We start from the raw sequence: 25,799 nt of genomic DNA, 5'->3' as shown, positions 1-25,799 counted from the left end.
TTTTTATCTGTGCTTTCCACATGACACACAACATCATGGAAAAGGACACTGTACTGCAGTCTTACGGGCTCCAAGGTCTGCATCCATCTGTTTCTAGTCACACTAGCAACCACCTTTATGACCACTTACACCCAACAATAAAAACCTGACCACTCCACACAACTGTTTGCCTTTGGCTGAAAGTCAATAATTGTCCTTTAAGAGATGTTTCAGATGAATGTCAAAGTGCTACAATCAACCTTAATGCAGGACAATTTTAAGGCAGAAAGTGCTGTTTACACAGCATCACGCAAATAAAATCGCTCGTGTTTTATTTTCATCCCTAGTCAGGTTGCAGAAAACACAAATGAGAAAAAGGTGTGCATGAGCAGCTAACTGCTGGGATTAAAGGAAGATCCCACGCTGAACAGGAATGAGTAAAGTTCGTTCAAGCCAGTATTATGTAACGAGAAGCAACACAGTGTCCCCTCCCCTTGTCTGGATCAGCTCAGCCCCTGGTTACTGTGCAAACAATGGAGCAAAGCTGTTGGGAAGACCATTGCCTCTCAGAAACAGAACCTTTCTGACAATCACAGGAGTAGAGCTGTAATCCAAGTGACACCTGAAAATGACTAAGCTTTTGTTACTCTTTATTCTGATCACTACTTATTTATTTTCCTTCAATGATTGAATGTCGTGTTAATTGTGCAGTAACTCTTCTGCTGGTGGAGTCTACAGATTACAAGTCTGCGAAGAGCTTCTAAATGGACAGTATGCCTCCTGCCACGGTGACCACTTAGCATCAATTAGCATTGACTGTTTTTAAAGTGGAATGTCTGTTAGCAGATACTGGGATGAATTTGTCCACTGTTACCTGCTTCAAGAAATCAATACAGCCATAGAGTACCTGCTGCACATCTCTCCAATTTTGTGCCAAACTCCTCTTTGGATTACACAGGAGATGCTGAGACAGCCAAGGAAAAGCCAGCCTGCTCTTTAAGGTCATGTTTTTATTGTTGGATAGCACATAATGGCACCTTGATATTTTTTTTTCCAGAAAAGGAAGGTGGCATATCTAATTATTTTTAAATCCCTTACATTTCTTCAAACAGCTGGAAAACAGTAAGAGACAACATTTTTGAGGGATTCAGCCACACGGTGACAGGAGCACGTGTGACTCAGGAGACAGTGGACTTCAACCATCTCTGGGCACTTGAAAATTAATTTTGACCAAATAATGATGGACCATATATTTTTGCGAGTCAGATTTTCAGCTCGACAAACAAACTGAAAATAAGCTGCAATATACTCTTTCTATTCTGTTTTCCAGAGGGAGCATCGACTATCAATGTCAATGAAGTGGTCAACTGACAAGTATGATATTAACCGCTTAACTAATTGCTATTGTTATGAGAGTATTGGCTGTCTTAATGGAGTGTGGTCATGCCTGTGACTAACACAATTTCAGACATGAACTGGAGTCAACAAATGCATCACCCAGACACTTTGTCAACACACTGCTCTGATGCGTAACATTAACAGGCCATTACACTAATTACTCAGACTTTTATTGTGAATGCATGGAGACTTTGGGGATGCAAGGAAACCGCAGCAGCCTTGGCCAAATGAACCGGGCAGATGAGACTTTGATTAAGGCTGTGGTGCCTATCCTGGATGGGCTAATCCTGGTGACTGGCCTTGTTGGCCAAACCCTCGTCATCACCATCCTCACTGGCAGGAGGAGGAAAGGAAGTCAACCCCCGCATGGTACAGACACCCTGCTGCTTGCTCTGAGTGCTGCTGACCTGCTGCTGCTGCTCTGCCTCCCCTTCCACACCTCTGCTATCACCCTGGGCTTCTGGCCTTTTGGCAGCTTCCTGTGCAAAGCCATTAGCTTCCTGGGTGTGGCCTGCTCGGCTGCCTCAGTCTTTACCCTGGCAGCTTTGGCTGTGACACGCTACCTCACAGTGGTTCACCCCACCTGGGTGTACCGTTCAAGAATGCACAGATGTATAAAGTTGACAGTAGCTCTGCTCTGGATCCCTGCCTCAGCCTTGGCAGCTCCGCAGTTTGCCTTCCGCACCATTACCGTGTCCAGCGCTGTGTACTGCTTTGCCTTCTTGTCTGACTTCAGCCAGCTTGTCTACAGCATCGCTCTCTTCCTGTTCGGCTTTGCGCTACCACTAGGCATCATTGTACTGATGTATACCAAGATCTACTGTTTTCTTCGACATGCGCGTCTGCTAGGGAACGCTCCCCAGCTGGAACGCTACCAGAGCCAGGTCACTCACACTTCAGCTCTCCTGGTCCTGGTCTTCACTCTCCTGTGGCTGCCCTCCTATGCCCTCATGTTCTCCTTCATTGGAGGAACCATAACAGGCTCACCTGGCTACAACACTATTGCCATCCTGGCCAGACTGTTGGCATCCTCAGTAGCAGTGGTAAACCCTGTACTGTATGGCTTTGTGTCTCAGAAGTTTAGACGAGACTTACTAGAGCTGGGGAGAGAGCGCTGGGCATGGTGCAAAAGCTGTCTGATTGGCTGTCCTCATGTGATGAGCAGGGACATGGTACAGCCCTTTGAGCTGGACACAACCTCAGAGAGAGGCCAGAACTGAGTCTTCGACCAGAAGAAAACAGTGCTACCACATAATTTACTTAACCCTGGAATTAAAGCTACTTAATTTGGACAAAAGTAATATTGTGATATTAATAAGAATATTTTACTATATCTCTTTACATTTATATATCACTACATGGAAATGTATGCAACATTACATGACATACTCGAGGTGATGTGAATTTCAGAATGAAGTAAAACACAGACACAGTATGAACATATTATTATGTTATAGTTCTAATAAAAGATAATGTAAGATCATTTTGATTTATTGCACAGTCTCATCTGGACTAGTGCTCTCCTCTAACTTTGGCTGGATTAACTCTTCCTTGTGGAATAAATTCTGTAGTGAGTGGATGAAATAATAATGTGGAGAAACCAACCATGATTCTTACAATCTGCTCAAACCCTGATCTCAAGGCAACATCAATAAAAACACTAACCCTGTGCACTTTTCTTGTTTTCCTGTCCTTCCTATCAAATAATTTATGTTTTGAATATTGCTTGCTGAGAACAGGTTCGGTCCAAGGCTTTTAAATGCAATGTTTTTCTGGATGGAGTTCAACAACCTACTCTTGAATCATTTAAAAAGAGTGTGATTTAAAAGACACTTCAGTGTTGAAACAAGCAAAAAGCACAGTCTCTGTGTGCATGTGTGTGTGCGGTCTTCAAGCAGCAGCCCTAAGTGATGTCAGTCTCCTTTAGTTGAGAAGCTGCAGCTGTGTGTACATAACAGTGGATCCCCCTGGGTGCTTGTGCTGTCAAAATGTGTGATGATGGCTGTTTACAGTGTCGAGGGGACGAGGGACCACATTCAATTATTAATGGAGAGGATGAAAGAAAGGGTACCAACTAGGCAACACAGTTGAAATATATGTATTCAGACTGAGTGGAGGGAAAGGTTTAGGTGTAGCAGTGAGTGATGCTTGGTGGAGCTTTGTGGATTTTCTGATGGAAAAAATGATCAGATTGATGACTCCACACTTACTGTCCACCACAATCTTGCGGTCTGTGCCGTCATCATTGATCTGCTGGATGTTGCCAAAGTGGATGTCGCTGAAGAAGACGCGGTTGGCTCCCTTCCCTCCACCGCCATGGTAGTCAAAGCTGAGGGCGATGACATTCTTCATGTGATCAGGGTCCTCAAACGGCTTTATTGGCGCATTGAGGTTCGTTTCATCCGACAGGTGAATGCTCTTCAGAATGGTACGCTCAGAGTACAGCAAGTATCCGTCATAGTCGCGGCAACTGCGGTTGTCCTCTGCCAGCATGCCATGAGCACAGGCGCAGGTGCGCTCCCCATTGCCACGGAAAAGACACAGCTGTTCACAGCCGCCGTTCTTGTCTTTGCAGACGTTAGTGCCTGGGGAGAGTGTGACACGTTTATGGGGTGCGTTATTAAACAAATAATGAGCCTGGTTAAACACAGCATTTCATCAATTTCTGAGGGGTGTTTAATAAGTTGGGAGTTTTTATCATTGTGCATGTGAGGGCTTGTTCTTATCTACAGTGAGGACAAACACGCAGCAGCCCACTGTGCTTGTGAGGACATTTAAACTTTTTATTGAAAAAGCACATTTTTAGGGTTCATGTTTAAGTTTGGATGTTTGTGTATTTGGGTGTTTTGCGTGTTTTTCCTACCTTGCTGCCTGGCCCTGTTGAAAACCTTGATGTCTTTCAGTTGTACGCCAATGCCGGTCCTGAGTTGCACAGCATCTGTAGCATTGTCTTTGCTCCCTCTCTTGATGGAGCCATTGGCATGAGTCCTAAACAAAAGACAACAAAACTGTGAGCCAATTCACACTACATTACAATATGAAATATTTCATATGATTCAAAGGCCGTCATTCATTAAAAAGTATGGATAGATAATTTAGAGCAATGGAAAAAGATGGTTCAACGATCAAACAAACGTATCAACTTCACTGACCTATCACTCCAGTAGATGTATTCCTCAAAAACAGACACAGCAAACATGTCCATGTTGTTGTTGGCAAGCACCAGCTCCCTGTTCTCTCCAGTCTCCAGGTTGATGCGTTCAATCTTGTCTGTCCTGGCATCGCACCAATACAGAAGACCCTCCTGCAGAGACGGAGCAGGAATGAAATAGTGTCGATTATTCATTCACATTTTCACAGCGCAGATTAAACATGAAAGGTATTTAGCAAACTGTTTTGATGGTATCCTGCTGTAAAAACACTAAGACATCAAAATCATTTTAATGTCCGCTTTAGCTTGTGTGCTACAGCACTTAATGTTAACAAATCAATATATAACAAAGGGAGATTTTTATATTATATTGTGCAAAGAAAGGAACTATTGTGAACTACCATTGTGGCTACATTAAATCAATTTAACTACATATGATAATTTAAATTGCATGAAACCACGGTGCATATAAAGAATCAGTAACAATAATGATAATGGTCCAGTCTCTGAAACATCATAGTGTATCTGTTCAAACTAGACATCAAATAAGAAAATGTGTTTAGGGATATGTAAAGCAGTATGATTTCAGCTTTAGTCCACACCTCATAGTCGATGGAGATTCCATTCGGCCAACTGATGCTCACATTGACCATGACCAATCTCTGGGAGCCGTCCAACCGAGAGCGCTCAATACGAGGGTACTGACCCCACTCAGTCCAGAACAGATACCTGCACACAGCGACACGAGGAGATTTGAAAGTGCATGTCAGGGGAAATAAGAAAGACAACTATATAAAAGTACTTTAACACTATTGCAGAAAGCAGAGTTAAATTGTTGGTAGAAAGTCTTACCCTTTCACTGGGTGGACAGTGATGGCTCTGGGTTTGTCCAGGCCCTGGGAAATGACGACATAGCGGAACGAGCCATTCAGCCTGGCCACCTCAATCACGTCGAATCCCTGGTCAGTCCAGTAAATATTTCCTGTGAAAGTAAAGGGATATAAATCAGCTACTTATACATACTGTGCTTGTGCAATTATGAAGTATGCAAGTGTTGAATAGAATTAAAATAGGGTTTCGAATCGGCTTTGTCTAGACCTGCTATCCAGTCAACGGTGATGCCCTCCACCCGGCCGATGCCATTGGTGACCACATCTTCTCTCCACGTCTGATCTCTCTTAGCCCTGCTAATGGTGCTCAGGCCCATGTCCACCCAGTAGATGGTGTCATTCTCTGAAAAAGAAAAGATCTTTTGTGTCACTACCTACCAATACCCACTTCACTTGGATAATGACAGCTTCAGGATGTCACTCAAGCACAGCCATCTAGTTTGTAATGTCCCTCAGTGTCACTCACCTGCGTGGAAGTCGATGCCGACGGCCAGAGAGGTGCCAGACACTGGCACCAATGCGTCAGATTTGTCTGCTGGGTCGAGTGGAATTCCTCTGATTCCCTCATGAACAGAGTAAAGAAGGAAAGAGCCCATACCTGCTCAGAGAGAGGACAATCACTTTTTGTTTTTAGGACATGCTGCATTTCTACTGTATGTTTGAATGTAGCTGTGAAACAGTGTCTTACCTTCACAGGACTGCTGTCCTGTCTTGAGGCTGTACCCTGCGGTACACATGCAGGCCCTGGTTGTTGGTGAGGTGGGGAGACACAGCTGTGAGCAGTCACCATTGTTGTTACTGCACAGGTTGATACCTGCTACAGGAAAGGAAGAAGATCAGTGAGAAACAAAGAAAAACTGAGAAATGGTTTTGAGTTTTTTTTTTTTCAAATTATACAATTACATAATTCTTACCTTTCTGCACATCCTCGTCATAGATCCTCATGTGCATCATAGGGGACGTGTTGTTTCGCAAAACCTTCCAGGTTCCTCCATCCTTCTTGTCACATGTTCCTATCTGGTCAGTTCCTTGATCTGCCCACCACAGCTTGTCTCCTACAGTGAGGGAATTTGATTCACATTATTGTATGTTACCCCCTCAACATGGGCTGGTGATTCTGAGATATGGATCTGCCTTGAATATAAGCAGTAATATGATGTAACTATTAAAATTGCATACAGAAAATGAAGAGTAGTAGCATTATCTTTTTCATCTTACCCATGATAGCCAGTGCAGTAGCCTTGGTAAGTTTGCCTTTAACACCATCCAGGATCTCTAGTTTAGATCCATCCATCTGACACCGGTTAATGGTGCTGTTTCCTGAGCTGATCCAGTACAGCTGCTCTTTTTCATAGTCAATAGAGAGGCCTGAGAGGAAGGAATAATAATGCTATTATAGATACACGTCTCTTACACATCTATGCTTAATCCGTACTTTCACACTGTAGAGTTAAACAGAAATTCAGTATTATTCCGCTGTCAAATATTCTTAGGAGGAGGGGGTACATCAGCTTACCTACTGGTCCCTTCTGATTGGTGAAAAGTGTGGTGCGGTTGCTACCGTCCATGTTCGCCATGCTTATGTTGTCACCATCAGTCCAGTAAAGTTTCCTGAGGAGGGATATGAACAGTATTAGATGTGGAGAGGAGCTGAAATATTTTCTGAAGAAGAACAACACTCTACCAAAGACCCATTACAGAACAAAGAACATCAGGGGGAGAAACAAGTAGGTCAATGAAGAAGAAGCATTAGGAGACTGACTGCTGTGTATCAAACACCTAGACCAAAGTGTATTCTTCTGAAGAATAAATTTAAGTAAGTAAAAGTAAGTAAACTAAGCAAACTGTGCAATCTGTGCAATTAAAGTCAGTAGAAACTTAATGAAGTATTATTGAAGAAGAGAAAAAGAACCCAGAAAAAGAGCATCAGATGGAGTAATCACATTTTAGCCTGACTGACGGGAACACTCACCCCAGTAGAGGGTGCACCACCAGACAGTGGGGCTTGTCTAATCCCTGGATGACAGCATTCTTGAAAGATCCATCCAGTCTGGCCACATTGATCTGCTTCTTATTGGCATCATAGCTGGTCCAGAAAAGGTTTCTGGACACCCAGTCTACAGCCAGCCCATGGGCATTAGGAAGGTCTGGGGAGTTTCAGAACCACAAAGGAAAAGGTTATAGCTCCATGAGCATGCAGTGTCCAGAAACTCTGAATTTCTGGACTTTCAGACAGAAAACTGTATTTATGAAAGTCTAAATTTTCGTAGTGAAATAAAAAGAATTAAATCAAAACAAGAGTAACAAGATACTCCTGGGATTGTTCCTACCAGCAGACACAACAGTCTCCACCCCTGTGCCGTTGATGAAAGCTCTTTTGATGGTCTGTGTTCGAACATCTGACCAGTAGATGCGATGCTCCACAGCATCATAGTCTACCGCTGTCACATTGTCTATGTCCGGGACAGTGAAGGAGATGATGTAATTGTAGTAAGGGTTGTCGATGTCGACACCTCGGATCTCGATCTGACGAGCATAAAGGAGGAATTTGCGGGACTCTGAAAAAGAAAAACACACACAGAGTAAGAAATACTTTTAATCACTTCCATTGCATTTTTAGAAATGGTTTCTGTGTTTCTTGTTTACAAATGAACAGAATGACAAAAAGAGGAAATGCAGAGATACAGTAGTGGTGTCACAATATACCAGTATTGATGACAACCGAGACATTTAAAAAATGAAATATTGATATTGTGTTTTCACTATCTATAAAGTGTAATTGTTCTTTTTGTAGTTATGGTTACAGACTCTCTCTCAAGGACACACAAACACAAAAACTAAATTAAAGATTAATTTGACTAATAGTATTTGTTTTCTTCAAATTTTGTATAGATATTACAATAATATCGCAACAGCCCTAATATACACATATGGAATCAGTTGGGCAGCTTTTCTAACCTGCATGTCTTTCACATGTTCAAGTCCAATGTTAGCCTTGAGACTTAACATATGATTTAGGATAACTTGAGGCAGAAATGCTTTTCTCTGTATAGAAATCCCCTTTCTCAAGTTCAGGTTTGTCCGATTCCTACTGTCATAAGTTCAGAGTGATTAAAGGTTTAGTTAAGTTTAGGCTTTTTCTCACTGTACTAACAACACAATCAAAAGGAGGGTCAAACTGACCAGTTAGTAACACGTTGCCGAGGCTTGATTACCTCTAGGGAGATGGCAGGTGGATGTAACAGACAACTCCCTCTCAATGAAGTGTGTGTACAAATGAAACTCAGCTCTGTGGTGAATGTGTCAGGGTTACGAAAAAAAGAAAACCTCAGTTTGGCTGAAACAGCTCAGCTCCCCCGAAAAATCCCGTGTTAACAGAGAATGCATCAGATGCCCTCTAATCCAATTATCCTTACATCTACACCGCTGAGATGAGGATTCTTCTGTAGAATGCTCAACATTTAGACAGACACTCGGAGCGAGAGGATGTGCTGACATATAAAGAAATTCTCACAGCTACCCCTCAAACTCATCCTGAAACCCACTCATGAAATCATACTGCAATAAATGAAGACCTCAGCACATCGCTTGTTACAGTCTTTTATATGAAAGTGAAGAAGGCTGTGTGGCGCAAACAAAGATGCAATCATGTCTTTAGTCATAAGAGACGGCAGCTAATGATGCTGATGTCTCATTCGGGAGAAGACCGTTGGGAGGACACGCTGCAGTCCTCAAAGTCGTAAGAAAAGACTCCTGCAAACAAAGAGTCTGTCCGTGGCTCCTTGATGACAAGGACTTTTGTGTCATCACTGCATTGCGTGTATATTCTCCACGACAGTGGTTTTTAAGGTAAGAGAAAATGTCTGTAGGTGTGTGTGTGTTTGTAAGAGTATAAGTGTGCAACAGTATCTGCCCTTACCTTTGCAGGTGCGTTTGTCAGGCTGCAACTTCATGAGGTGAGGGCAGGCACAGGAGAAGGTCTGGTTAAAGTTGATGAGACAGAGGTGGGAGCAAGGCCCTCTACCATCACTGGTGGCACATGGGTTGGGAGCTAAAAGAGAGAGAAGAAGAAGAGGACATGTGGTATATGAGAGACACAGAGAGAGAGGAGGAGGCATTTCCTTATAGGCTGCAGTGAATATGATATTTCAACAATTTAGAAAAAAGCATTTAAGTGACCTGTACAGTCTTGTATCAGACTAAACCAATAGCTTGAATGTGATATGCAGTTTCCAGAGTGTCACAGTCAGGAGTTATTTTCTCATTTTCCTGAGTGTAATGGACCTCTCCATCAATGAACCCTCAAGGAAAATGAGAGCACAGAAACAGAGTTTGTCTACCAGACCTGTCAACACAGCTTGTTGCCTCATCACTGTCATGGGCATTGGTTGCAGCTGTCGATCAACAACATTGTGAGATCTCTCTTTTTCTGCCTCTAATTACAGGACCTAGTGCCTCTCTGCTGCCGACACACCCCTGGGATCCCATAGCCATTGGCTACTGAACATCAATGTGACAGAATCCTGCAAAACAATTCTCACAGTCCTACTGCCATCTTGCCAATCATGTGTGTCTCTGAGATCAACACATGACATTTAAATCACAGGAGGAGGGTTTTATTTCCTACCCAGCCGGTGGGAAATGCCAAACAGAGGTGACTTTTTGATCAGCGAGGCAGCAAGAGGCGTCCAAATTGCTGCCGGTGTGGGGAGACAACTTGGCTCACAGCTCTAAAAGGTCAGCTGATCTTGGGGGAATAGGAGCTGTGAATCAACATGGTCGCAATGAACTGTGAGCTTGTCCCCATTCTTCTTAAAGTTAAGGTCCAAATCAGTCAGCTGGGTGACAGGCAGCTGTAAATTGGTGATATAGGTTCTTTCTATCTGTGAATGTGCGTTTCTCTATGAGCATTTATGCATCTGTGTCTGGTGTGCAACCTACCCTGGGGTTGTCTGGACGGATGATAGACCTGCAAGTCAAAGGGCTGTGTGTTGGTGCGCTGGACTACAGTGACATTGTGTCCTGTCCATTTGTTGGCTTTGGCAAGAGTGTTAGTCCTCCAGTCAGTCCAGTAGACCTCGCCTCCATACATGGTAACAGCAAAGGGGTGGGACAAATACTCATGTCCCCGCAAGACTTCAATCAGCCCAGAACCGTCGTACATGGCAGAGTAGATAGCATCTGACCTGGAGAAGAATTAACGCACAGATGTATACTTTACATAACAGGGGCAACATGTGTATCAGCTTAAGTATATGCATGTTGCCCGTGTGACTAGAAGAGTGTGTAGTTTGTACGTAGTTTCACAGAAGCACAGCACCTCTGGATGTTTATTACAACATGTATAATAACAAGAAAAGAGAAAAAAGACTAGAGTAAAGACTAAGTGTAAGTGAGTGATGCAATCAGTGAGTGGGTGGGTGCAGTGAAATGAAAGCACTCTGTATATTCAGAGACCAGTGGCAAATGCTACCTGGCATCAATCCAGACAATGCGTCTTTCCATGTAGTCCACAGTGAGTCCGTTGGGCCAGCCGCCACTGCCAGTTTCCCTATGGATAGTGCGCCTGCCTTCACCACTCATAGATGCTGCCTCAATCCTGGGGAGACTGGCATCCCAGTCTGTCCAAAATAGAATACTGCCAACAGAAAATAATCAGTGTGAGGGGGGATTATCACAGATGTGTAAAAGGTATATACATGTCACTTTCAAAGAGAATACTGTGGGAGGAATGCATCTATGTAATTTATTCTATGTAAGAACAACACACACATGTATGGGGTGAGTATGTTCTATGTCCCTTACCCGTCACGAGGGTCTAGGGCAATAGCCCGGGGATGCTCCACTTCCCCAGCCAGCAGGGTGGTTCTCATGGTCCCATCCAGCTTGGCCACCTCAATTTGGTCCAGATTGCTTTCCACCCAGTAGATGTTTCCTGCTATCCAGTCCACAGCCAGACCTTCTGGAGTAGCCAGTCCATACTGGATCACCACCTCAAAACTGGTCAGGGCTAGACAGGAACACACAGAGAAAATGGGACTTAAAACAGAGACTGATCATTTGTTGCATTTTAATGTCAGTGGTCTTTAAAGCAGAAAAAAAAGAGCAGTTGTGATCCAGCTAATTTAGTTTAATAGCTTGGCTCATTTCACATTCTCCAGGGTGAGCGAATCTGTAGCCAGCACATATGGTTCATTGCAAAAAAAATAATCCCTGACAAACACAGAGTTGTTTAGAATTCTTTACTCTTGTGGAATCCGTCAGTGAATGGCATGCACTGCTGCTGCGTCTGTCAGTTCAACCTCGATTAGCAGTATCTTCCCAACCCCACTGCCCCATTTCTAAGAAAGACCTCCCTCTCTTTTTATTATTTCCCAGAAACCACTGGCTGTCATACAAACTAAGTGCAAAACCAAAATGTGTCATCATCTCTGGCTGAAGGCGATCAAGACAAGTTCTTCACAAGTCCTTCCAGTAGTAATTAGAGGGAGTGGGATAGGTCTTCTTCAGTTTGCTTAAAGGAATGCTGGAGTTATGGCTGCCTTTCTGTGTGTATGGGTGGGTATGGGTATCTGTATTAAGAAGTTGGCACAATCCAGTGAATGCCAAAAACTTTGGAGATGCTGAAATTGCTTCAATAACAAGCAGCAGGAGCTGATGTATGAGTTGTTCACAATGTCTCGGCTCAGAGGCCCTGTTTTAATGGTGAAGTTGGATGGCTGGGAACTGGAACTACAGTGTGTTGTGCCTCCTACGCTACATCAGTGTTCTGGCTGCAGTCACGCACAACGAGTACTGAGATAAATGGGAAGAGACAAAGCCTTCCGTGTGCCCCCTAAGTGCTGTGCTGGGAACACAACCTTGATTGGCAAGGAGACCTGGGGTTTTGGAGCAGGAAAGGCCGACCGTGACCTGGGAGATTTATTCAGGGTCACAGACCGCCACTGCTGACCACAGACTCTTTTTAAAAACATTTGGCTCTGAGAAATTACAGAGTGTATTTGCTCAGCGGAAGTTAATTTCTAAGAAATGCACAGTTAAGCACAAACATGATTTGCTATCTCAGAAGGAACAGTCCACTTTGCTATTTTCATTGTACTTACAAAGAGATGACACTGAAAAATGAACTCATTACAATGTAAATTACGCTTTACTGAGCGGCCATTCATTCCACCACCCCATCTATCTTTCAGCGTTACCTAAAATTACAGAAAGCTTTAGCTTACTGGCTTCCTCACCTCCATTTTCAGACAGTTTCCCACGGTAGATCTTGTCCTCCACGACATCAGTCCAGTACAGGGTGCTCTGGTTGAGGTGAAAGTCCAAGGCGATGGTGTTCCTCAGGCCTGGCACCAGCACACTGAACTCCCCCTTGTGCAGCTCAATCCTTCTGATCTCATGGCGGTTGGAGAAGATGATGAAAGGCTTGAAGGGATCTGAAGGCAAAGAAATAATACCCAGAAAAGTGTTAGCATCTCACCATAGTAAATCTCTTCACAAAACCCCTTGTTGGTCTTTGATCAAATCCTGCCGAAGCAGTCCCCCCCCCCCCCATTTGTCCCTTCCAAAGGAAAAAAAAAATGAAGGGGTCTGCTGCTAACTTTGTGGAAAAAAATACCTTCAGCACCATGATGCATTAAAAACTGTATATACATACAGTAGAATCAGCATTGTAGAGCTTTTTCAACAGAGTAAAAATGTGTTACTCTCAATCTGAAGCCAAAAAGAAACTCTCCAATTTGTAGGACTGAAAGAACTCTTTATGCCAAGTCCTCATCTTTCCTTACCAGTGCTTTTGCAGCTCTCCATGTCAGACTCCAGCTCCCAGCCCTTGTAGCACGAACACTTGACGCTGGATTTCTCCTGCTCGCACTTCTGGCTGCACTTAAGGTGTTTGGGACAGAAGCTCTGAATCTGGCAGGTCTTATTGTCAGCTCCCAGCTCCATGCCCAGGGGACAAGAGCACATGAAGCCTTCCCCGGGAATGATGCTGCAGTTGTGACTACAACCACCGTTGTCCAATGAACACAAGTCTGCATGCAAGAAACAAGAGATGAAAAGGCTGGAGTATATCCGAGACAGGAGAGCTGTGAGTGAGCGAGTCTGTGTATGTGGTGTTTGGAATATCAGAGGGCAAAATAACCAGGTACTGAAACACATCATCATGCTGTGCTTTATGTGTAGAAATGTTTTTGTGAATAAAGAATGTTTTACCACAAAGTTTCTCATCAGAGCCATCCGGACAATCGTCAGTGCCATCACACAGCTTCTCAGCAGGCAGACAGATGGAGTCGTTAGTAGCACACATGTGGTGAGACAACTTGCACACCAACGCCTCGCAGTTATCCTCATCCGAGTTGTCCTCACAGTCACTGTCGCCATCACACACCCAGGCCTTGCTAATGCAGCGAGCTGACAAGACCACAAAACGTCAACTTTCAGCTTTTGTTGTTTTAAGACTTTTATCTTAATATATTCATAAGAACAGTTTAAACAAGTTTTAGGGCTTGGTAACACCAGCCACAATGACAGCAAAAGTTTGGAACAAAATTCAATTAATTTCAATGAAATTACAACAATCAGTGGGTTTGGTCGGGAAGGCGAAGTGAATTGAGCTTTTGTTGAACTGAGTTCGAGCTGTTGACCAACTGTAAATCATCTTGACAGACCTGACCTTTGAGGAAACAGAGTCCAAAATGGAGGAAGGTTGTACCAGTCAATTTTATATAATCCTGTTCAGCAAGTGAGAAGCAAAGGTAATAACTTCCCTCCACTCTGTATCCAGTTTGGCACAAATTAAACTAGCCACAAAGAGCAGCCAATGTGTGATTCATAAATTTCCCAGTGCCACTTTCTGCGGTGACCGGCCATTTACTCTTCCATTTGGGGGGTAAAACTGAATTCTAGAAATAGGAATGGTTCGTCAACCTTAACCTCTGGTGTGCAAGGCAGCTAAATGTATCCTTACCAGAGTCCCTGCAGCTGAACTTGACTGCAGGGTCACACATGTGGGTCACGCCCTCACAGTTGTTCTCATCACTCAGGTCCATGCAGTCTGTGTCGCCATCACAGCGCCAGCGCATGGGAATGCACAGGCCGTCCATCCGACACTGGAACTCATCTACGTGGCACCCGCCTGGCGGACGGGTGGCTGCAGAGAAAACACCAAGACAAAGTGTGACAGTTAGCCAACGTAAAAAGATGGAGGGTGCAGTTAAGGAATGTCAAAGAAGCAATAAAATATCATTGTAAGTCAGCAACTGAAAAATAACCAGACTGGAAAAACAAACAGCAGACAACACGCACGCAGACCACACACACGCACACTTTGTCAAAAGCTGAGAAGAGAAAGAACAGGCCATTCTAGACATTAATTAATGTGTAGGTATGCTGGGAAGCTGGGTTAACAACCTGACACTGAGCCAAGTTAAACAACAATGACACACACAGCTCACTGACTGATGTCACAGGCAGATTAAAGGCACCACTGAGGAGGTGGCACAATGACATCCCCTCATGGCAAAGGTCAGTGCTTGGCACGGCTAAAGCAGGAAATGGGCCGGAGACCTTTCAACACAGAATACAATATACAGGAGGGGAAGGCGATAGTATTGCTTTTTTATTTCAGCTAATGACTTCCAAACAGCAGGCCAAGGGAACACAGAAACACACACACAGCCAGACACACACAGAGCACAGATTGCTCATTAGACCAACAGGTCACGCTGTGCCCCATTTTGCATGCTGGGACTTGACAGCAGTTGGCTGCATTTCTGCATGGATCAAACACAAGACACAACACCAATACACACACAGTGTACAGGAACATATGCTTCGAGGCAAACCAACAGCTGAAAAAAAAGAGTACAAAACCGTGCTATGACAATGTCACAGTCATTGTCACAAAAAGTGGTTAACTCAATGTTCCAAAGCTGCCCGACATGACCACCAGTTATTTTTAACTCTCAACATGTAAATTCATGTTGCTTGCAGTGGAGTCAAAACATGTGTGCCATTTGCACAAGACCTTGAAAGAGTTTAATTGTTATCTAACCACAAAACATAATCACATCCTGAACAGTGCAACGGAGAGGAAGCGATAAGTGGAAGCCAGAGGGCAGGCCGGGGCATGAAGAGGAGAGGGAAAAGGACAGAGGGGAGGAAGATCCAGTCTTCATTATGATAACCTCTTTACAACAGAAAACAGCAACATGTAAACACTGTGAAATACAATACACGATGTGATGTGAGCTTAACTTAGGCAGAGCACAAACCATTTTTATCTCAAACAACGAGGGAGAGGAGACAATGCCATAACAAAACAATTTAGAGCAGTGCTATTTCAGTTTGGTGCACACAGTATCGTTCCCTACCCTGGTTGGTACAGTTGGCATGAGTCTCGTCGCTGTAATCTCCACAGTCATTGTCGCCATCACAGGTCCAGTATTCTGGGATGCAGCGGCCACTGTTACATTTGAACTGGACGCTGGAGCAGGAATGACTGCAGCCTGCTTCGTCACTGTTATCCCCACAGTCATTGTCTGTACGTGAGCACACACACAGAAAGATTTTATTGTCAGCTGCTGGATTGTTTTAAAGTGCAGCTTCATGGAAAGTGAAGGATGTCTCAGAGGATGGTGCTCACCGTTGTCACAGCGCCAGTTGATGTTGATGCACCGCCCGTTGGCACAGGTGAACTGGGTCAGAGGGAAGCAGGTTGGGTATGCTGGGAAGAGAGGAGAGTCAAAAATCATGAGGATATTTGTCATCTCAAACTAAAATATCTTCTATTCATGCAGAAAACAACAGAATGAAAGAGCAGTAAAGACTCACCACAGGAGTCTGGTTCATCAGAGCGGTCTCCACAGTCGTCATCCAGGTCACATGTCCAGGAGATGGGGATGCAGCGCCCGCTGGCACATGGGTACTGATTCGGTGGGCATGTACGAGCTGGCAGGGGAACACGGTGTAAAACAGTTATGTATTGTAAAAAGTCCTTTTTCCTTTTGTAATATCCTTGACTTAACATTTAAGCTTGCAATAACTGATCACTGTTAAAGGCGACATCCTCACACATCTAACAGATTACATCTTAATTCAATTTCCAATATTCTATTGCTACAAATAGTAACCAACAATCTTTGTATCCCAAACACAGCACACTCGCTTTATCTTAATTGAATTAAAAGCAATTTGTAATCTCCTTCAATTTATTTGAGATACTGAGATCGCTCTTATAAAAGTAACAAATGGTGCTGGCCAAGGACCATTGCTGCGTTTCAGCCCGTTATCATTGAAGTGCTAGATCAATACATTCTCCTGGATGGTTTGTAAAATCACAATGGCATCAACCGCACTGATAGTCAGGTTCCAATATGTCTGCTGGAGATACAACTTGTCTGTCTGCCCGAAGTTTCATTAGTCCAGTGTTTCTGTACTATTCGCTATCTTGCTTAAACAATCACTAACACTAAATTGATTTATTGATTCTGCAGTTGCATCCTTATGACTCTGAACTTAATCTCAATCCCTCTTAGTTTCATAGTTATGTGATTAAAATACTCATCATCTAACAGCAAAAACCCAAGCTGCATATCATGACTCGATACATACATAATAAAAAAAAATAAACTCCACAGCAATAGCAGCTTTGTTTTTGATCCATCTTTACAAAAACTGCTACACATGTACTTGGACTCCAACTGTGTCCCTCGCATATCAAAAGATGAATGAAAAACTGAAAAGATCTCTAAACTACAAAGAACCCCAACATCACACTTACCAGAGCAGGTGGTGTTGGATTCATCTTCATCATTGCCGCAGTCGTTGTCGCCATCACACAGCCATCGCAGGGGGATACAGCGGTTGTTCTGGCATTTGAATCTGTCAGCAGGGCAGGTGTGCTGGTCTGGAGGAAGAAAACAGGAAAATATACATCAACACTTCTTTTTCGAAAACTGTTTAAATTTAAAATTCTTAAACACTGAGCACACTGCTTTACGAACGCCTTGTGTTTGATAAATAATCCTGTAATCCTTTAAATATGCCACTTTAAATGAAGTGTAAAAAAGAAAAAAAGAGGAGAATATCCAAGACAAACACGAGTGCCTGGTTCTCACTATCGCCTGACGAGAAGAAAGCTGGCCAGTCAAATTACAGCCACATTACACTGCATGGAAAGAGACAATCTTGGAAACAGCAGTTTGCGCTCTGTCAGTTCACATTAGCTAGGACCTTTAAACACAATTTTTGTTTATCTTTGTGTTGCTGTGTAACCATGACAATGACGTGGCACACTTACGACAGAGCTCAGGGGCCTCATCACTGTTGTCCAGACAATCGTTGTCCCCGTCACACTTCCAGCGCTCTTGGATGCAGCGGTTGTTCTTGCAGGCGAACTCCCCGGGCTGGCACTGGGGCGGGGGCACGTAGGAGGGGTTGGCTGGAGATGAGATCAGGGGTAGGAGCAGAAACAGATGGGCCACAGAGACAAGAGCGTAGTACCAGAACACAACAAATCTTTTTGGTGCCTAGGTCAGCTTTCATCTCTTTTAAAGTTACAAAAATATTAGCGGAGATTCTTCAAAATGTCTCCCCAGATTTGGGAAAGAGAGCATATAGTATAGCTTGCAAATGGAAAGTACAGCCTCGAATTCTTTAACAGCCTCAACTCCTGCTGAGTAATGAATTTTCCATTGCCTTTCACATTGAACTTTGAAACCTCTCCACTAGTAAAGGAGCTAATGGTAAAGCAGCTAAGTACCTTTGCAGGTGACATTATCAACATCCAAGATTTGATCGTCGGCACAGCCACAGGACCTGCTGTTAGGGATGGCAAGGCACAGACTGCTACAGCCGCCGTTGTTAATTCGACATGCATTGGAGCCTACACAAAAAGACAAACCAAGATGAAGGACAATATACTCATCAATATTTTTAATAGTTAAAATAAAGTAAAGTACTTGTCATAAGGCCATTTTAAACCACAACGGGGGAGATATACCTTGCTGCTGGTGTGCATCATACACTCTGATCTCAAAGATTGGTGGCCTCTCGTTGCGGAGCAGGGTGACTGTCTTAGTGACCTGGTCCAGTTTATAGATGCTGCCGCCACGATACTCATTCCAAAAGAGGAATTGTTTGTAATGACATAAGCCAAAGGCGTGGTTAAGCTCCTGCCCCTCATACACCACCTGTTAAAATCAGGTAACAGAGAAGGGTTAGATCAAACTGATTACCTTGAAGTTATGACCAAATTGTTGGGAGTAGTATCTCTTTTATCATCTGTAAACACACAAACACACTACCATCTAAATATACTCCCTGGTCGTTACCAACCTTTCGCTCAGTGGTGTTGAGGTAAACCAACTCAATACGGTCGTAGTAAGCGTCTACCCAGTACAGTATGCCCTGGGGAATGTCCAGACTCAAGCCGTTGGGCCACAGCACCGTTTTGCTGGTCAGGAACACTTGATGATGTGACCCGTCCATCCAAGCTTTCTTTATCTTCCCTCTGTTGCTCTCTGTGGGGTCCTCCTCCCAGTCAGTCCAGTACATCCATCTGGGAGAGGAGAAGACATCACATTCAGAAGGCATGTTTCTTTGATAGCTGGAGACGTCAAAATGAAACTCTGTGTTTTGATGCTCTTTGATGGAACATCCCACGACAAAGAAAAAAAAAAAAAAAAAGATGAAGGACTATATAAAAATCATTTGAAAACTCACCAGCTCCCACTCAACAGTGTAACCAATGAGTGCAACAAAAAGCTACAGCACAGGCAGCCCACATAGCTGCAAGTAACAAAAACTCAGACCATCGTCTCCCAATACTTAATGCTGCTGCAGCCAAAAATTAGAACTTCAACATCGCATTTATGAGAAAAGAATACCCATTAAAATAACAATACCCTCCCCTCCAGTGTCTCACCCATGCTGGGGGTCCACCACAATGGCACGAGGATGACTCATCTTTCCCTCAATGAGAGTCTTGCGGGTCTGTGAAGCCTTCTCCAGCCTGGCAACACTGATAGTCTTCTTAGGCCCATCATCTGTCCAGTAGAGATTACCTCCCATCCAGTCTACCGCTATCCCCTCTACTGTGTGGATACCTGAGATAAGCAAAAGAAGCCGGTGTGAAAAAGGAACTATTAGCTGGCCAATTCAGGATGAATATGAAGAGAATAAAGTGAAAATGATATAGAAAAACCTGACTGAATTCTTATCCTCCTTAAATTCTTTAGCTTAGTAGCAGTTAGGATTTGGTTAGAAAGTAGAAATAGATTCCAGATTCCTGTGCAAAGATACCATTTCATTCCTACCTTCCTTTAGTATGGTGTCTCTCTCTGTGCCGTCTATCTTCTGTCGGCCAATTATGTAGCTGGTGGCATCAGCGAAGTAGATGAACTCGCTGGCGGCGTGGAAATCCAGAGCTCGGGGGTTCATTAAGTTCTCAATGGGAATCATGTACTCATCAGGAACCTTGGCATTCATGTCCATGCCCCTGATGATTCCAGGGCGACCCTTACCGTACACCAAGAACAACTCATGGTCTGGTTCTGCAGAGGAAGAAGAAACATTCTCAATGATGTCATTACTTCTGTATGCAAGTTTGGAACAACCATTACTTCATTGCATTCATCAATCATAGCCATCATCTCTTTGTAAAATCAATGTTTTCCCTCATTCTCGATACTCACTCTTGCAGGACTTGCCATCACTGCCAAGGCTGAATCCAGAGCGACAGCGGCAGGTACGGGTCTTGTGGCTGTTGCTCAGCAGACAGATGTCAGAACAACCTCCAGCCTTCCCAAACTGATCCAGGGCACATGCATGGCTGCGCACTAAGCAAGACGGGGGGGCACAAAAACAATAGTCATTAAATAGTAAATGTTATCAGCGGACATGGATCAGATGTGTCAGCAGGCGAGTTAAGAATTGAGCTGTGCCTTCCTGAGTAAGCACCTTGAGGTTGGCGCCTCTGGTGGTACACATGGAGTGCGGCTCCCCGGTCTACCCGCGTCACCACCTGGAAGTCGGAGCTGTTGAAGCGGTTCACTCGGATCACGCTGGTCTTGGGGTTGAGGTTGCCTTCATCCGAGTTTGTAGCATACAGATAATTCTCAAATACAGTCAGTCCGTATAGGTGCTCAATCTGAAATACAATGAGACAATAAAGCAGCAAAATTTAAATCTTGTCTTGAGTTTGCTGCTGAAAATGCTGATGTTTTGAGTAGAACAGCTCCTGGTGCATGACTGACAGGTTGTGTGATATCGTTTTGTGTACACATTTTTATCTTAAACACTGCCTGGCAAATTCTGCAGAACAAAACTTTCCTAACAAACTATTTATCAGTATAAGACAGAGACAGACAGACAAGCACAGACAGAGACAGACACACAGATAAAGAGAGAGTGTTTGTGTAAACTTGGCACAGGGCAGCATAATGGCTCCACTTCCCATCTGCTGTTAAACAGAGAGGTTTTACTTTTTATAAGGGTCTGTTCTGTGCAGCTCTCCTCTACTGTCAGAAAGATCTATGGGTTAGGATCATATTACCTTCCCCCCTCCTCTCACAGACAGACACACACACACACCACCGCCCCCCTCCCCATCACAGTCCTGATTTCATTAAGATCATTACTGCACTATAAGTTTGAACCAAGCTTCACTCGGGCCAGACTAATATGTTTAGAGAGGCACTAGCCAGGAAAATCACACACTCCTCAAGTAATATCAATCAAGGCAATAAAAAGGACTTATCCCCAGGAGAGGTGGACTGTCTTTGTCTAGATACACAGGAGACAACTAGAAATTAGTATGGCCTCTAAAGAAGATGAGATTAAATCAATGATGATACAGATTTGGAAAACAGATATTTCGTGTTCTCAAAGGGAAAATTAAAAAGTCAACAGGGACTCTGGGCTATTGCTGTTTGGTGAGATGTAACCTTTTAAATGAAGGCTGAACAATCAGAGCTCTATACTCGAGTGTATCTCTGTGTATGTTTGGGCGTAGTTGCAGTTTTTTTTTTTGCTTGTACACCAATCCTTTTAAACCTCACCAGCAGGCCCTGGATGATGGTGTGTCGGTTTTTGCCCTCATAGTCGACCACTTCGATGTAATCCAGGTAGGCGTCAGCCCAGTACACCAGCCGGTTGACCAGGTCCAGCGTGATACCATGAGGGAAAACGATCTTACTGTCCACCAGCTTAGTGCGGTTCTGACCATCCATGTCACAGCGCTCCACCCTCGGTGTTGACCCATAGTCTGTGAAGAACACTTTACTGTAATGGAAGAAGGGGAAGAAGAGAAAGGGTGGGAAGTTTAAGAAGAAGGTACAGTGCCAGAAAAAAAAGGAACTTTAATAAGAGGAAATGATATGACTTTACTGGATTACTGCATTTGAAGTCATAATGTATCATCACACACTTAACCAAAACTGAGCAATATGTGTTACTCCTTATAATGTATTTTAAAATGATTTCCAGGACAATAAAAGATAGAGAAGTGATACTTTGAAAAAAGGAACTACATAAGATACCAGAATGTCAGTATCAGGAACCTGAAACAGCCTACATGCAAATGTTTATGTAGCACACCAGTATTCGTCTAGGTTTCCATCTGGAGGAAGTGCTTTGATTTTTGACTGCATGCTTGCTCAGCACGTTGTCTGATCATAAGACAGCGTTTTCCTCTCAAGAGTTGCTCAAACAGTATTGAGGGTAGTGTTAGGTCAAGAAGGCTGGAGGGAAGTACAGACCCCATTGCTGGGTCCAAGGCAATGCCCTTAGGGTTGTACAGCTCTTGGTCCAGCAGGGTCACACATGTCTGGCCGTTCTTGTTGCAGACAAACACCCGATCATCCACGTCATCCACAAAGTAGAAGTTTCCGGTCAGCCAGTCGATAGCCATCTGCTCGACATCTGAGAGATGCAGAGAAGAGGAGAGCACAGAACAGAACCATTACAAAAACAGAACCTCTTGGAGTACAGTCATATAACTCTTGATCATATGGCAGGATAAAATCGTAGCATCACTTTATGATGCCATGACCCTCTCCTTAAGAGTGCCCACTGTCTTGAAAAACAAAATAATAGCGCTGAATTAATGAGCTTCTGTCCTGCCCTCTACTTGTCTTTGATTAAGGCGCACAGTGCATGGGAGAGGGAAAGAAACACAAGTGATACAGAGTGAAAGGTGAAGGTCTGCACTTTCTAAACTGAACTCCTGTCAGTGGACTTGAGCGGTAACACAGGATTCCCATGTGCAGGGAGACTTAAAACTTTGTTTCTGGCTATGCAGATATACTGCTGTATATAAAACTGAGTTATTATAAATACTAAAAATTACTACAAAACAGAAAGTCAAGTTTTATTAGGGCAAAGGAAATTTTAGCCATTACCCATTGTTGCTGCATAGGCCCCATATAAATTAACCAACATGACACAACACAGATCAGTTGTGAAAAATGGCTGACAGTCCTATCATCAAAGTCTTTCCATTGTAGGAACTTTACTACGAGACCAAGAAGCTTTTTGAGCAACTCGCAAACCTTACCTGTGTTTCAAGTGGATGAACTAGAGACTAAAACATCACTGACTGGTCACACACAGACCCCCCAGCAGGTACAACTTGTCTACATCTTCATTCACTAAAACAAAGAAACAATGGGCGCCACTGGTATCAATATTTGGACGAGGGGCGTGAAAATGTCTTGTCATGTGTATTAACATTAGAAACAGGGTTACGCTGTCAGTCTTTAATAAATATAAATAATTTCAATTTTAAAATTTATTGGCTCTGCCAAAACGCTGCACATGATAAAAATAACTTCTAAACTGACATATCGACATACACATGGGTGACCAGTTAAAGGGAAAAACAACATAATGTGTCTTGATGTGTGTTGATCCAACACCTTATCAACACAACAACTTAAAGCAATCTTCTGGAATTGACTGAAGGCAAGGACAAGTTTCCTCTAAATATATTTTCTTGTTTAGTGTTGTTATGAAGGCGGAGAAAACTTTCTAATGCATTAGTCCAAAAGCCTCCTGTATGTGTTCAAAATGGGTTTAGATTTGGTAACAGTGAAGGCCATAGCATATGATTCACATCAAGTATTCGCTGCCTCCTCATTAATTCTTTTAAATCTGTCCATCTCAGACTGGAGGAAATATAAAAAAAAAAAAATAAGCAAAAGGGCTTTGCAATGGCAGCACAGAATCATGACACACACGTTTTAGGGATCAAACTGAATATCACTCAATATGACCCCAAATACTGTTGCAATGTGTCTCCAGACGAACTTGAAATTACGTAACACTGCTTACTAAACCAAGCTAGAAAGAGGAAGCTTTGCAGATGGAGGCTGTTATTTCAGATATACCCCCAGCAATGGGCGTTGAAGTCCAAAGTTAGCACTGGAAACATTTCTCACTCCCTGAGAACTCTGTCCTGGTTGAGACTGGCTGCAGAAGTCCCAGACCACAGGGAGACCCAACTTGAAGGGGGGGCTTGAAGATACATACAGTCCTTGTGTTTTAACAGCTGCCACTGCGCTTCCTTTCAAAGCAGAACACTGTATACACACATGCACATCATACAGGCTTACTATTCACACATACACTATCAAAGTGACCACAGGTGTTTCTCCAGTTATTAGGGACAACTTTGATGTTGGGGTACACGAGTGGGTTTTAACACTAACGATGGTGAGCTTGCTGTCAGCCTGTCCCGAGGCTTTGATTATTTAAAAAACTTTTTAAAATAATAATAATAAAAAAAAAACCTAAACTAGAGGCCCCAACAATGACAATCATGCTGCTGAGACAGAGCCAAAGCAAGTTGCACAACAGAGCATACACACATCTGGACTCAATGTAGAAACCCCACCTACAAAACGTACACAGAGCTTCAAAAGGCCTGCCCCACATGGGACTTACAGTATGCTTGGTGCTACAACATGAGCAGAACTGAGCAGAGAACGGAAAACTATGGAGGATTCTGCGATTATACCAGTGGCCAGGAAAGAAAAACAGATATAGGCCTACTGATGGTGAAATAAATTCACAACAAAACATTAAAAGCTCTGGTGCACCTCCAAACTGGAACTAATTTACTGACAGTCAACTAAAGTGGGGGCCATGTCACATCTAAAAGGGAGATAACTGTAAATACATGAACTAATAAAAAAAAAAATCACAGTACAAAGAACAGAAGGAGGGAGTAGAAACCAGTCCAAGTTATTTCATAAACATCAGAACCAAGATTCTGACAAAGGGGGAAGTTTGTCATGCAGCTAAGAGGGATAGTGATACTCCCATTGGTATCAGCTCTTAGCCCATACTCCTCAATAGAAATCCAGCTGGAAGCCTGGCTGCACAAGGCATTGATTAGACTCATATAGAGCCACTTGTGCAACGCGGTGACTAATGCGTTGTGTAACAGCCTACAGCTAGTGGACCTCCTCATCCAAAGAGCCAGCCAGTCTGTTGACGTCCTCACTCATTCAGCTGCTGGTAAGTGGAAAGTTTGCTGGGAAACTGAATGAACCCACCCCTTTCTCTTCATCCAACAACCCTGCCCTCACAACCCTTTTCACTTCCTGCCCTTAACACCTACTGGCTCACACTACTCTGAGGAAACATTTCACAAACTGGGGGGGGGTCCTACCGGCAACAACAAACACGCTTTCCACCCTAATAACATAGATATTTACATATAGGGCCACAGCTGCAAACTACTCACACACCTTGACTCTATTTGCATGTGTTTGCAAGTTTTCCTTTATTTGTGTGTTAGTGCAAAGCAGAAAAGGATCATCATGTGGCTTCCATAATCCTCCCTGTGCCAAGAAGATCCTATTAATCTGTGTAAAAACCTCTTTGACCTCTCTAGAGCACAGTTTTAGAGTTTAGCGATTATGATTTTCCATAAGGATCTGACATATGACCTCTATTTAAGAGGCAGTAATTCGTAGATGTTATGCCAGTTTTAAATCTCCCACTTCAGCAAGTAAAACAGAGACATTACTGGCTGGAAAGGAAGGTCTGATAAAACCGGTATCGTGACATGATTCCACCTCTGACAAAAAAGAAAAAAGAAAACATGTTCTGCTTGGATGCAAGAATAATATAGTAGACAGGCAGCCTTTGTTTTAATAGGCATCTTTCCCTATGAAACTATAAGTTTATAATAAGATCGCGACATATATATATATATATATATATATATATATATATATATATATATACAAAGACCTTCTGTGCACTAATGTATTCAGGAAAAAAAAAAAAAAAAAAAAAAAGACGTTGAAAGAACAAAGACTAGACAGAGAGAGGAAGGACTGAACGATAGACAGAGGGACATGGGGAGAAGT

The 25,799-nt window shown here is 43.3% G+C and overlaps 2 protein-coding genes across 3 annotated transcripts in view; one reads left to right on the top strand and one right to left on the bottom strand.

The window, feature by feature from the left end:
• The window catches only part of lrp1ab (low density lipoprotein receptor-related protein 1Ab), an 88,405-nt gene that overhangs the window by 23,258 nt on the left and 39,348 nt on the right, over nucleotides 1-25,799 (bottom strand). The window contains exons 7-41 of one of the 2 annotated variants that reach the window (XM_087179008.1): nucleotides 22,179-22,341; nucleotides 21,480-21,702; nucleotides 20,380-20,569; nucleotides 20,115-20,258; nucleotides 19,737-19,973; nucleotides 19,346-19,526; nucleotides 18,757-18,979; nucleotides 18,422-18,611; nucleotides 18,182-18,304; nucleotides 17,720-17,860; nucleotides 17,201-17,326; nucleotides 16,252-16,368; nucleotides 16,064-16,144; nucleotides 15,792-15,959; nucleotides 14,387-14,569; nucleotides 13,633-13,830; nucleotides 13,206-13,451; nucleotides 12,657-12,854; nucleotides 11,224-11,428; nucleotides 10,892-11,056; nucleotides 10,360-10,604; nucleotides 9,338-9,469; nucleotides 7,749-7,976; nucleotides 7,391-7,565; nucleotides 6,935-7,029; nucleotides 6,637-6,786; nucleotides 6,333-6,473; nucleotides 6,107-6,232; nucleotides 5,885-6,016; nucleotides 5,627-5,761; nucleotides 5,381-5,510; nucleotides 5,131-5,257; nucleotides 4,530-4,681; nucleotides 4,241-4,365; nucleotides 3,588-3,962 (exon numbers count right to left, since the gene is read on the bottom strand). In XM_087179008.1, the coding sequence (XP_087035134.1) occupies nucleotides 3,588-3,962; nucleotides 4,241-4,365; nucleotides 4,530-4,681; nucleotides 5,131-5,257; nucleotides 5,381-5,510; nucleotides 5,627-5,761; nucleotides 5,885-6,016; nucleotides 6,107-6,232; nucleotides 6,333-6,473; nucleotides 6,637-6,786; nucleotides 6,935-7,029; nucleotides 7,391-7,565; nucleotides 7,749-7,976; nucleotides 9,338-9,469; nucleotides 10,360-10,604; nucleotides 10,892-11,056; nucleotides 11,224-11,428; nucleotides 12,657-12,854; nucleotides 13,206-13,451; nucleotides 13,633-13,830; nucleotides 14,387-14,569; nucleotides 15,792-15,959; nucleotides 16,064-16,144; nucleotides 16,252-16,368; nucleotides 17,201-17,326; nucleotides 17,720-17,860; nucleotides 18,182-18,304; nucleotides 18,422-18,611; nucleotides 18,757-18,979; nucleotides 19,346-19,526; nucleotides 19,737-19,973; nucleotides 20,115-20,258; nucleotides 20,380-20,569; nucleotides 21,480-21,702; nucleotides 22,179-22,341 (5,970 nt within the window). Of the gene's footprint in view, nucleotides 1-3,587; nucleotides 3,963-4,240; nucleotides 4,366-4,529; nucleotides 4,682-5,130; nucleotides 5,258-5,380; nucleotides 5,511-5,626; nucleotides 5,762-5,884; nucleotides 6,017-6,106; nucleotides 6,236-6,332; nucleotides 6,474-6,636; nucleotides 6,787-6,934; nucleotides 7,030-7,390; nucleotides 7,566-7,748; nucleotides 7,977-9,337; nucleotides 9,470-10,359; nucleotides 10,605-10,891; nucleotides 11,057-11,223; nucleotides 11,429-12,656; nucleotides 12,855-13,205; nucleotides 13,452-13,632; nucleotides 13,831-14,386; nucleotides 14,570-15,791; nucleotides 15,960-16,063; nucleotides 16,145-16,251; nucleotides 16,369-17,200; nucleotides 17,327-17,719; nucleotides 17,861-18,181; nucleotides 18,305-18,421; nucleotides 18,612-18,756; nucleotides 18,980-19,345; nucleotides 19,527-19,736; nucleotides 19,974-20,114; nucleotides 20,259-20,379; nucleotides 20,570-21,479; nucleotides 21,703-22,178; nucleotides 22,342-25,799 lie in introns of both variants that reach the window. The other variant, XM_023425114.2, reaches the window with a different exon arrangement.
• On the top strand, nucleotides 547-3,048 carry LOC111668952 (galanin receptor type 1). Its single transcript, XM_023425120.2, has one exon. It carries the CDS (start codon nucleotides 1,560-1,562, stop codon nucleotides 2,595-2,597), a length of 1,038 nt encoding a protein of 345 aa, XP_023280888.1. The 5' UTR covers nucleotides 547-1,559; the 3' UTR covers nucleotides 2,598-3,048.

The sequence above is a fragment of the Seriola lalandi genome, unplaced genomic scaffold (assembly GCF_002814215.2).
Source record: "Seriola lalandi dorsalis isolate HSWRI2012SDOR001 ecotype SW California unplaced genomic scaffold, Sedor1 jcf7180002054767, whole genome shotgun sequence".
Taxonomy (NCBI): Eukaryota; Metazoa; Chordata; class Actinopteri; order Carangiformes; family Carangidae; genus Seriola; species Seriola lalandi.
The sequence above is the reverse complement of the archived record's forward strand: the minus strand, read 5'-3'. Positions and strand labels throughout refer to the sequence as shown.